Raw genomic sequence first — 11665 nt, 5'->3', positions numbered from 1 at the left:
AGTTGCTGAGTGGGCCAAGCTGATCAATGCCCCTAAAGAGCATGAGGATGACACTGATGTGTATGCCAAGCCAAGGAAGGGACATAACTCCATGGCACATATGTACAAGGAGATTCCAGATGCAGCTTTGGAACATCACAAGTTTGGCTCTGTCTATTATCTCATGTCAGGTTTGCCTACAATCAATACCATCCTCAGGCACACATTGTTTCCCATGTATGGTGATCACAAAATGATAAGAGGACATTCCATAAATTTCCTGCATATGTTTGATGTGCCAGAAAAGTTTAAGGTGATGACACTAATTGTAGAGACAATCAAGAGGACAGTTGCCGACCAAAAGAGATCATGTGGGTATGCTCCACACATTGAGATGCTCATTAACTCCAAGATGGGCAAAGGCATGTATCTCTTGGACAAAGAGCACCTTCCCTTGAGGCATGATCGTGAGGACAACATAGTTGTCATGGATGATGAAGATCCTACATCATCGGAGGCTCAAGAGAAGAGGGAGAAGGAAAGAGTAGAGAAGGCAGCCAAGATGCCAAGTGCTGAAGAGGCTTCACAAGTTTTTCTCAAGTCAAAACAAGATCAATCTGGATATCTTATTCAAGCCACTTTGAGGATTGAGAAAGGATTTGCCACCCTAACTCATAATCAAGAGAGTCCTGAAAGGATCATTGAAACGAAGTTTTATGATCTAGACTTGAAGGTCACAGAAATGCAAACAGCTGTTGAGTAGCTCTAGGATGAAGTTGAAGAGAGGAAAGGGAAAGCTATCACTGAAGCTTTTCAGAGAGTGCCTAGGGCACAGAGATCTGCAGCAGTGCCAGTGATAGACACTAGAGCTACTACTTCTGCACCTGCAGCCACAACTTCAGTTGCCCCTCCGGTTGCAACTCCACTAGCTCCGACTACCTCTACAGGTGCATTTGTTGCCGGAGTCCTCTCCACACCGCCTCCCAAAGATCAAGTTTAGAGAGCCGCATAGCACTATGCATTTTCAAGCTTTTTGGTAACTTGTTGCCAAAGGGGGAGAAAGTGTATAGATCATAGGCTTCGAGAGAGAGAGAGAGAGCTTTGATTCATTTTGCTATCTCTTTTGCTACTTATTTGCTTGGATGATACTTTATGTGTGTGTGAGATACTTGTCTGGTCATGTGTTTGATCATATCATACATTAATGCTTGTGCTTGGATGATGATATTATCTATCTCTCATGTATGATCATTCACATCTCGCCTTGGTGATGAGTGCATATTTCATATACTATCATTTTGAGCGCTCCACCAAGATGTATGTGACAGGGAAGAGTAACTCATGATCCTAATCGATTGTGCATTTGCATTCAAAAGCAAATTCTAAATAATGCACAAATTTAGGGGGAGCTCTTGCTTATCACATACTTCTCAAAGCGACGATATATTTCATTCTTATTATCATTTGTCGAAGCTTTGATCTATATATTGTCATCAATTACCAAAAAGGAGATTGAAAGTGCAACTAATCCCTGGGTGGTTTTGGTAATTCTTAACAACATATAGCTCATTGGACTAATATTCTTTCAAGATAATCATTTCAGAAAGTTCACTGACTGGCATGGCATGGACTAGAGATGTGGACCCCTCAAAATGCTAAGGACACATATTGGCTCAAGCTCAAGACTCTACATTTTCATTTTAGTGATCCAAGATCACATTGAGTCCATAGGAAAAGCCAATACTATTAAAAGGGGATGAGGTGTTGCTTAATGGCTTGCTTGCTCAAAATGCTTAGTGATATGCTCCAAAAGCCCTCAACCACTTTCTCATATCCACATATGTCCCAAACCAAAAGTCAAACTCGGCCCCACCGATTTGATCTATCCGGCGCCACCGAGTTCATTTGACATAGCCATAGCCAGAAACCCTAATCAGTCCGGTCTCAGCGATAGGGATCTCGGTCTCACCGAGATGGGATTGCAAACTCTCTATGTCCCTTCGTAACGTTTCGATCTAACCGAGATGAGCGATCGGTCCCACCGATTTCGCAATGCAAACTCTCTGTTTCCTTTTCGTAATGTTTCGGTCTCACCGAAATGAGCGATCGGTCCCATCGAGTTTGCCTGACCAACTCTCTGTTTGCCTATTACAGAAATCGGTCTCACCGAGTTCATGTGATAGGTCTCACCGAGATTACGTTATGCCCTAACCCTAACACAATCGGTCCCAAAGAGTTGACATGTCAGTCCCACCGAAAAGCCTAACGTTCACATTTTGAACTAAATCGGTCTCACCGAGTTTCAGTATTCGGTCCCACCGAATTTGGTAAATTGTGTGTAACGAATAGATTTTGTGTGAAGGCTGTATATACCCCTCCACCCATCCTCCATTCGTGGAGAGAGCCATCAGAACGTGCCTACACTTTCAACATTGATTTTTTGAGAGAGAACCACGTACTTATGTGTTGAGACCAAGATATTCCAATCCAACCACAAGAATCTTGATCTCTAGCCTTCCCCAAGTTGCTTTCCACTCAAATCATCTTTCCACCAAATCCAAATCTATGAGAGAGAGTTGAGTGTTGGGGAGACTATCATTTGAAGCAAAAGAACAAGGAATTCATCATCAACACACTATCTATTACCTTTTGGAGAGTGGTGTCTCCTGGATTGGTTAGGTGTCACTTGGGAGGCTCCATCAAGATTGTGGAGTTGAACCAAGGAGTTTGTAAGGGTAAGGAGATCGCCTACTTCATGAAGATATACCCAAATGAGGCAAGTCCTTCGTGGGTGATGGCCATGGTGGGGTAGAACAGGTTGCTTCTTCGTGGACCCTTCGTGGGTGGACCTCTTCGTGGACTCGCGCAGCCGTGACCCTTCGTGGGTTGAAGTCTCCATCAACGTGGATGTACGATAGCACCATCTATCGGAACCATGCCAAAAATCTTCGTGTCTACACTGCGTTTGCTCCCTCCAAACTCCTCCCCTTTACCTTCATATGCAATGATTTACATTTCGTTGCTATACTCTTAGAATTGCATGTGTAGGTTGATTGCTTGACTTGTGATAAGTTGCTAAAATCTGCCAAGACTTAAAATTGGAAAAAGGCTAGATTTTTATTTGATCAAGTAGTCTAATCACCCCCTCTCTAGACATACTTTCGATCCTACACCAGCAGTCTGGCGCCCGATGATAGGTCAACATCGGAATCATCCCGCTCGTCTTCCATGAGTCCGGCGTCAAGCCCAGACCTCGATTATACCCAGATCATGGAAGGGACGCCGCCTCCGGAGTCGTCAGACGACAACCAGACGGACGAGGAGCCGTCGAAGGACAGAGAAGAGGACGACGATGATGAGAAGGAGGAATGGTCGAACAAGGAGGAGGAGGACGACGACAACAACAACGATGATGACGACGACGGCGGTGATGAAAAGCCAACCGTCAACGGCAAGAAGCATCCTCACCAAGACGATGTCATGGGGCCATCCAACAACAACAACAACAAGAAGGACTAAAGTAAGCAGACTGTACATATCTCTGTTTCCGTTCGCTCATATTAATTTGTTATCTCTGTTTATCCTGTCAAACTCATCGCAGACGGTTACTAATAAGTACAAGTAGAATGCCCGGGCGTTGCTATAGGCCTTTTAATTTTTGTTCTAGTCGCATATATATACCCGTATTGTTGTATAAAACTCGGTGAATTTTGGCATATTATGCTTAAGCCACAAAAGACATACTTTCGAATAAGTAGATGGTCCTGTCCAACATTGTTATTCAATGTTTACATAGTATTTCAACTAAAACTATTCAATTCTTAGAAGTAACACAGTTTCGACCATATTGGAATACTATCAAATATGTCCTCAAATATGGTGCATGTTGACAAGCAAATAGAATTGTATACTAAGTGTTCACCTTACCAAGAATTGCTTGAATAATGGTTAAATTCCCTCCTATTTAGATTAGACAAAAGAAAATTAGTCACACTTTGTTGAAGGAGAAGCCTATCATTATCCTAGGTAACACAAAAGAAAAAGACAAATCCGTGAGTACGCATGCTCTACATTCAATCAAGCACTACTACACATTTATCAAATGGCTGATCTTTGCCCGCCAGGAATACATGGTTACCTTACTAATGCTAAATTAAACAGGTGGTTTTGTAAAAAAAATGTAGTCAAGTAATGCAGAACCATACTAAAAGTACTGCTGACAAGGTGTAAAACCCACACCTGCAGAAGCTCAATGTCTTTCTGCAACTGAGTGATGACCTCAAGAAATTTATTATTACTTAAGAATGGAATGTGAGGGAATTTTTTTGTAGAGAAAAGGCACGGAGGTCTGACTTCAAGTTAATAAAGTCATCAACCAGCTAGGATACTGTGGTGCTGATTACAAAGGCAAAGACTTGCCAAAAACTGAAAAATTACAAGCCAAATTCACTACGCCCAGGGGCAGCACGAACAAAGCACCAGGAGAAATTGCGATCAAGCTGCCGGAGGTCTCGCCCAGCCAGAACAGCAGGGCCGAAGCCACCTGACGACATCAATTGGCGTGGATGTGAAGATCCAGACAGCTTGAACGAAAACATTGACTCTGCCACCCGCCGCCTCGGGCCACTGCCGGAGGGAAGACAACTATCTCCCCTTCGTCCAGACCGTTCCAACAGGCGGACCCCCACCACCGGCAACCAATCAGCAAACAAGGCGAGGAGCTGCTGAAAGTTGTGAAAGGACCAACACGCCACCACCAACACCGGGAATGAGGGGAGGAGCCGAGCACCGCCGCCACCCACCAGCACGCACCAGGACCACAGCCCCCAACCACCCCTTGAACGGCGCCTCGAGGGAGGACCGAGACGCGAGAGCGCCTCCGTCGTCCTACCAAAAGGCAAGACTTTCATCCGGAGAAAGAAGGGGGGGGCTAGAAGCTCGACCACAGAGATTAATAAGATAAATTATAAATCAAGAAAATTAGATACTGATTATAAGATAGTTGCCCATCTTCTATGTAAATAATTTCAATAACGCCAGTCATTAATATACATGCTTGGGGTTGTACTTATGGAAAAATCATGTTCTTCTCTTCAGTTGTGTTTCGACTAAATAAAGTGACTTGAGCGCATTGGTGTCAACCAGGTTGTGAAGAAACATATTTTTAAAATGGGACAATAGCGTATGGCATGTGTGCAAGTGTGAAATCAGATAGGTACATGTTGTTTACCTGATGTATGTGGTAATCAGATGGGTACATGTTGTTTACCTGATGTATGTGGTGTATCCAATCCTTTCGCAGTCATGTATCACAACATTCAGATGGTTGAAAGCAAGTTGTCCCAATTTGCACCCTCCTAATCAGTCACATAAAAACCATAACCCTAACCAATACCCATAAAAGCAAGTGATAGTATCTTATCTCAGTTTTCTGTATTTACCTCCGAATGAGCCTAACTCACCATCACTATCAACAGAGCTTACAAAACCCGTAAAAAGAGTAACTGAAAAAATCCAATTGTCGAAGATGCTCTAGCAGTTTCTATCATAGATCTTGAAATATATTCCACGTCTAGAAAATATATTTATATATCTCAAAATAATTTGCTCATGATACAGGATGTGAAGAAATTCTTCACAAATAAAAAGAGAAGTTATCAACAAAGAGTTAAATTCAGAAAACAAATATCCAACACACAATATGTAGTTTCTACATGACATCCATTGCCGTCACCTACATGACACCAACACACAACATTATTTGTTTCAGCTAACAATTCCTTTCTTACCACATAAATATGATATGTGTGATCGAGCAGTACAAAACATTTAACAAGTTATCTAAGTAGTACACAAGATAATTATTGTTAGAGAGAGAGAAAACATACCATGGGCAAGTCTCCTTACATCCCGGTAATGTCTCCTTACAAAAATTAATTATTGTTAGAGAGAGAATAGCATACTCTGGGTAAGTCTGATCAAGTTTTCCTATTAAGATGGCTGCGGTGTCTTTGGGAGAAGTCATCGAAAAACTTAGATTTTTACAAAAAATAATATCACCTCTATTCTCAGTTCATTCAGTGCACAAATATTTTACCTTCATACGAAGTATCAGTTTACATCCTGAGTTTTCCCACACACAAAAGGTTAGATACTGAGTAGTAGTAATATAGATGTGCTGGAACAAGGTTAGTTCCTAGGTTAATTTTGTGTCCTACATTTAAATAAGATGACCCAGACATGTCAGGTATGTACCCATGATACATAGTCTTCCACTAATTTACCCGCTTAGAAGGGGATTCACAGACTTCCAGTAATATACCACCTCCTTTAGAAGGGGAAAGGGCTTGATCGTCTTTGTCAACCAATAGATTGGTCTTCTCTAATAAATTTTACCTTTTTGAAAGAAGATGTAAGGCTTGCAGTAATATGTGTTCCAGCAATGTTATTCTCTGATGCACCAGATCCATATTTGTTATAACTTGCTTCCTCCTACTCCTTTTCATTCATCCCTTGTCCATCCTGCAACTCTTTTCCGTCTGTCCCTTGTCCATCATGCTCTTCAGCTTCCTTGCTATCACCCGGATAATGAAATCCATCTGCTCGTCTGTGCTATCACCCGGATAACGAAATCCATCTGCTCATCTGTCGGTGGCTCGGTGCTAACAACTTCTTTTATCATGCCATCCTGCATTGACTGAGAGCTGCCATTTCCCACACCAGTCACCTGATCGTCATCCCCGCGACAGAGGCTCCTTCCACTGTATTCCAGCACCAATCTTTTCTCAAGGATGGTTCCTGGCTACCTCAACTGCTCGCCAGCCGTCAGTCGCTGATAGCACCCGGTTCTTGTGTTCTCTAGCATCTCAATTGTCAAATCTGCAAAAGCAATTCACCCAGAGTTCCAACAAAAATCAGATGCAGTTACCCATGGACGACTCAACTGTCAGACTGCTTGACCAAAAATGTGCATGAAGTTGGTTTATTTGTTGTTACTGAGCAGACTCAGTCTATCTCTCTACCATTTCACGATCTACAGTCAGTGAAACGCATCCCTTCCCTTCAACCCGAGATTAGGCTAGCAAAACGAAAGAAAACTCGGACGTGGCCATATGCGACCGCACCAGATTGGAGTTCGACCCATCTCCCCAATCGAAAGCCCCCCTCGCCACTCCAAGACAACACCGCCAAATCAAATCAAGAACGAATCTTCGATGCAACGCCGCCACGCCCTGCGCTGGGGTTACACAATTGCCTCCACGCCCTTGCAGCGCTACTCGCTGGCCGCAATAGCGCCACGCCTGTCCCTGGGGTTACGCCGCCATGCCATTGCGGCGGTCTGCGCTATTGTCCCATGATTCGGGGCCCTCGACCAGGGCACGCTCGATTAGTCTGATGGAGGCGGCAGCGATGCGGAGGGGCGGCAGTGGAGGAGAAAGACAACAAGAGGTTGGGCTACAATGCATATAAATGAAACAAACAAATTATTAAGGTTGTCTCCAAGGCCGAACATCATTTCTCCCTCACATATGGACATTTTCAGACCTCAAAAGGGCGCCCAGTGAGTTCCCTCAACCGTTTAGACAGTCCGGGCTCCCCAAAATGCAGCCAATATGAAAATACCTTTGATAGCTAGCAGTATATAAGCCAACACAGAACTTAGTGCTTCTCGGCCCCAACCTTCCACCTTGAGACTTCTCTGCTGTCAAAAGAGAAGCACAGTTTAGCGGGAGCAGCGACGCATGGTCTAACAATAGGTCGTCATTATAATGAGCAATAACAACTCTCTATTCCGCTTCTTTCTTCCCTGGTAGTCGTCCAGCATCGGTAACCATCCTCCTCCTACAAGAAGACAAAGTGTCATATTTCTCCCTACCTTTACTTTTCCTCCACTTTCATTCTCTTGATCCACCCATTCTCTAGCACTATTGTCGTTCAAAAGTCCCATCTTGTCTTACCATACACATTTTAATAACTTTAACAAAATCTATGAAAATAGTTCTCATGTGCAACTCCATTTCTAGTGATACTTGCCCCTTCATCCACCACCACTTGTAATACCTATCGACCCTCATAGTACCTATCTATCCAACAATGTAAATTACTACTACATTTTATGATTGGTCACTATTTTAAAACATATAGTGATGAAATGTTAGTAGGCAAAATTATTATCACTTATCGTGTTACCAATTTGCCGTTTATTAGCCACCTTGACATCAACGGATTCAGCGGGTTTTGTATCTTCGTCATCAAAGAAAGCTACTTCCTGAAAATGTTAAAAAAACATCAATGGAATACATATTAGAAATCTTAATTCATGTCAAACATTTGCAGCCAATATCAATGAAAAAAATGACGAAGTGTATACACAACAATGACGATCTTCTCGGTAAATAAAATCCAAGCAGCGTACATGATTTGGTGACAATTATTTGTATTTGGCAGATATAGGTTTTAACTCAATACATTTTTTTGTTCAGTGCAGAGGGCTTCTCTGTTGTTTATGCTAAGAAAAAAAATATTATTTAGAAAACGTAGAGATGGATGAAAAACAGAAACAACTTTTGCATTTGTCCCCATAATGTTGCACGATGATAAGTATAATGGTAGATGCGGATATGAATTTTAGTTCAAATAACAGATTTCATTTTCACAAGGAGTGAATGGGAAAAAATACCACAAAACTATCAAAGGAAAGCGTGAAACAGCTGTCAGCGTATTCACCTTATTCTCGTTTCTTGCATTTAACCTCTCATATTGGTAGGTCTGATTCTCGGAATGGTCCGACCTGCACATCAGTAAATTTATCAAAGAAACATAATGTTATGTGGGGTACGGCCCACGTACCAATGAGAGACCGGAAGAATGACTCAAGCAATAGTGGTTTCAAACACGCTTAGCAATAGTGGATTCAAACACGCTTGGCACTACCAAGGCCTACTGGATCCGTCCATCAACTGTCAAGAAAATGTATTGAAGAAGCTGCATTTAGAGAACCTTTTGGGTTTTTTTATTCCCCTCTCCTTTAACAATTCAAGGTAAAAATTAATGACCTGAAGACAAGGGATCCCACTTTCCCCATTATGTATAAAAACACTAGTGCAAAGTTTACATGTTTGCAATCAATAAGGATGGTTTAGTACATGTAAGATGAATATTTAGCTCGTCATTTAACCTGCCATGTGGTCTCAAACACTGATTTTTTTCCCTGCTAACCTGAATGTTACGGTTCATGCAGCACCAGGACTTTGCTACTGTAAGTGAAAAGGAGCAATGTTCAGTTGTGTTAGCAAGGCACATAGGAAGCTTCAAACAAGATGCAAGCATGTCATGAAACGTACCCTGAACTGTTGCATACAAACAATCGTGACCCTCATTTTCAGCTTCAGTAGTTAGAGGTTCAAAGAACTGAGAAAGATCAACATACATAAATCAAAGGGTTAATGGAGAATAGAAAGTTGTATAAGCCACAACCAAGCAGGTCAATCAGACACATATTAAATAAAAAAACAGAAGAAGAGCTCTGTGGTTGCCTCTTTTAAAATTTGAGGCAGTCAAACCAGATTTGACACTAAGTACGCCAAAACTATGAAACTATCTGCATCAGTTTGCTACTTCCATCCCCAAATAAGTTTCAAGTCACCGGTTAGGCAAAAGGTGCATCCCAACGCACAAGCATGAGGAGGAAGATTGAAAAAACGGGTAGTTACTGCACCCGTGACTTGGAGCAGACTTGGTACTACTGCCGCATCAGATTCGCCAAAGCATCAGCGTCCACTAACTGGTCCGCGGCACAGGCGATGACAACGTCGACGCATCTGATAGCCAAGGCTAAGACGGCGTCGACACTCATCTATGGGGCTATGGGAGAAAAGCAAGCAAGCAACGCTGACCCCAGACCGGGCAGCAAGATGAGTTGCCCAGAAATATAGGGAACCAGTTGTCTGTTGTCAAACAAAAAATAAAAAAAAGTTTAAAACAGAGCACACCAGCCGTGATCAGAAACCATGAGTCTTTTCCACTTAATATGACACATTCATGCATCACAAATACAAGAAAACAGTACATTCAAGATTCAGTAATTGTCGCACATATATTGCCACTCGAGAGTCAGAACTAAATTGCAAGAATTATGTATATCAATGGCATCATTTTGACTGAGATGGACCAAACCAAACTGAATGTTATAAGCAACGGAAAACAGAGCACCAAATTTCAATCACAGATAGGGTTGATTCTTGAATCTGGCAAGTTCTAGGAAGGTGTGTGCTTACAGGGAAGGAGAAATCCCCAACATGACGACACCGATGAACCAGGTGAAGAAGGAGACGATGACCCAGCCCCGCACGAGGCTGGCCGGCCTCACGAATTGGAGGATGCTACCGTACAAAGACGTGATCCCAGTGAAGATCGTCATCTTGGAGAAAGTGATGGCCAGCGTCTTGAACAGCGTTTGCAGCACATGCAACAAAAGATCTCCATCTCTTGAGAAACCAGAAAAATACGATTGGCAAAACAAAACGCAATTCGCAAGCTGGTCATGCACAATCGCATCAAGCTTCTACAGGCGAAGAAAATAGCCACTGTTGCCACAATTTTACTAAAACACGCAACGTAACCAGATCTCATATCTCATCAGAAAATACAAGTGGATGCAATCCGCAAGTGCCTAATTCTCTTTGCCACAAATATGACATACAGAGCAATACAAAGCCAATTTGCAGGGTAGAAATATATGAAGGAAATGATAATGTACGTACCATCTCCCTCCGGAGCTCTTCCTTGTAACCAAGCTTGTTTAGGCGCTTCTCATCGGAGTCCACCTCAATATAGGACAGCGCTACTCTCCAGGCTCGAACCACCACATCGCTATCCTTCTCCTCCGCCACAGCACAGCGCCACCGCTGCCACTGCTTCTGCACCCAAGTGGTGACGCCCCAGCCGCTCCACCCCGTGAGGCGGCCGCCCCGCTCCCATCCTCAGTGCTCGCAACACGAGTTGGCGGCTAGGGTTAGCCGCAGGGGCGAACATAGGATGAGAACGGAGAGGAGGTGTTGGGGATAGATGGGGGAGAAAGGGGTGGAGCTGCACCGGTGGAGTCTCAAATGCCCGGGCAGGCCGCACTGGTGGAGTCTCAAATGCCCGGGCAGGCTGCTCGATCGCTGCCCGCACACGAAATTTAGACGCAGACTGGTCTCTCAAACGGTCCTCAAACACTCAGACTGAACATGCATCTTTCATATTCAGCCCAAATATAAGATAAATATAAAGCGTCCGGGCACGTCCGTCACATCGAACCCGGCTCATGTTGGCCCACCTGACCCCATTTATGATGTGACCCGGCTCATGTTGGCCCACCTGACCCATTTATATTCGTCTTCATCCTCTCTCCAGGCCAAACCCAAGCCACTTCACTCCACTCCCCTCCACCACATGAGCTTACCTCCGGCAGTTTGCGACCTTCTCCACCATGGCAGGCAGTGGATTAGGCTCCGACCAGTCCGAATCCGTTGACTAGGGTGTCGTATCATGTAGGTTGGAGGAGGCAATGGCAGTCCGCATTGCACTCCGCCGCTCCTAGAAGGACAGTGCCCGGCCGACGGACGGATTCGTCCGCCGCAACGCCATAGCGTTGGCTCACCGGGCGCTCGGGTCCTCTGGTGCTGGACCTTGTGGTCCTGGC

General features: G+C 43.8%; 1 protein-coding gene across 7 annotated transcripts; it reads right to left on the bottom strand.

The window, feature by feature from the left end:
* Nucleotides 1-4253: 4253 nt before the first annotated feature.
* Nucleotides 4254-11081, bottom strand: LOC119302417. Of its 7 annotated transcripts, none has more exons than XR_005147571.1 (7): nucleotides 10743-11081; nucleotides 10257-10423; nucleotides 9324-9390; nucleotides 8707-9236; nucleotides 8192-8248; nucleotides 7603-7821; nucleotides 4254-6858 (listed from the first exon to the last, which is right to left on the bottom strand). XR_005147571.1 is itself a non-coding variant. In XM_037579458.1 (7 exons), the coding sequence occupies exons 1-6, from the start codon at nucleotides 10743-10745 to the stop codon at nucleotides 7727-7729; spliced, it is 387 nt and encodes a 128-aa protein (XP_037435355.1). In that variant the 5' UTR covers nucleotides 10746-11081; the 3' UTR covers nucleotides 4254-6858; nucleotides 7603-7726. The 7 variants fall into 7 exon arrangements, 2 of the variants coding, with proteins under 2 accessions (XP_037435355.1, XP_037435354.1); XR_005147570.1 differs by having other exon boundaries at nucleotides 7603-8248; nucleotides 8707-8770; nucleotides 9126-9236; XR_005147569.1 differs by having other exon boundaries at nucleotides 7603-8248; nucleotides 8707-8770; nucleotides 9199-9236.
* Nucleotides 11082-11665: the final 584 nt, after the last annotated feature.

This window comes from Triticum dicoccoides, chromosome 5A (assembly GCF_002162155.2).
Source record: "Triticum dicoccoides isolate Atlit2015 ecotype Zavitan chromosome 5A, WEW_v2.0, whole genome shotgun sequence".
In the NCBI taxonomy this organism is placed as follows: domain Eukaryota; kingdom Viridiplantae; phylum Streptophyta; class Magnoliopsida; order Poales; family Poaceae; genus Triticum; species Triticum dicoccoides.
This window is presented reverse-complemented; position numbering and strand designations above follow the sequence as displayed.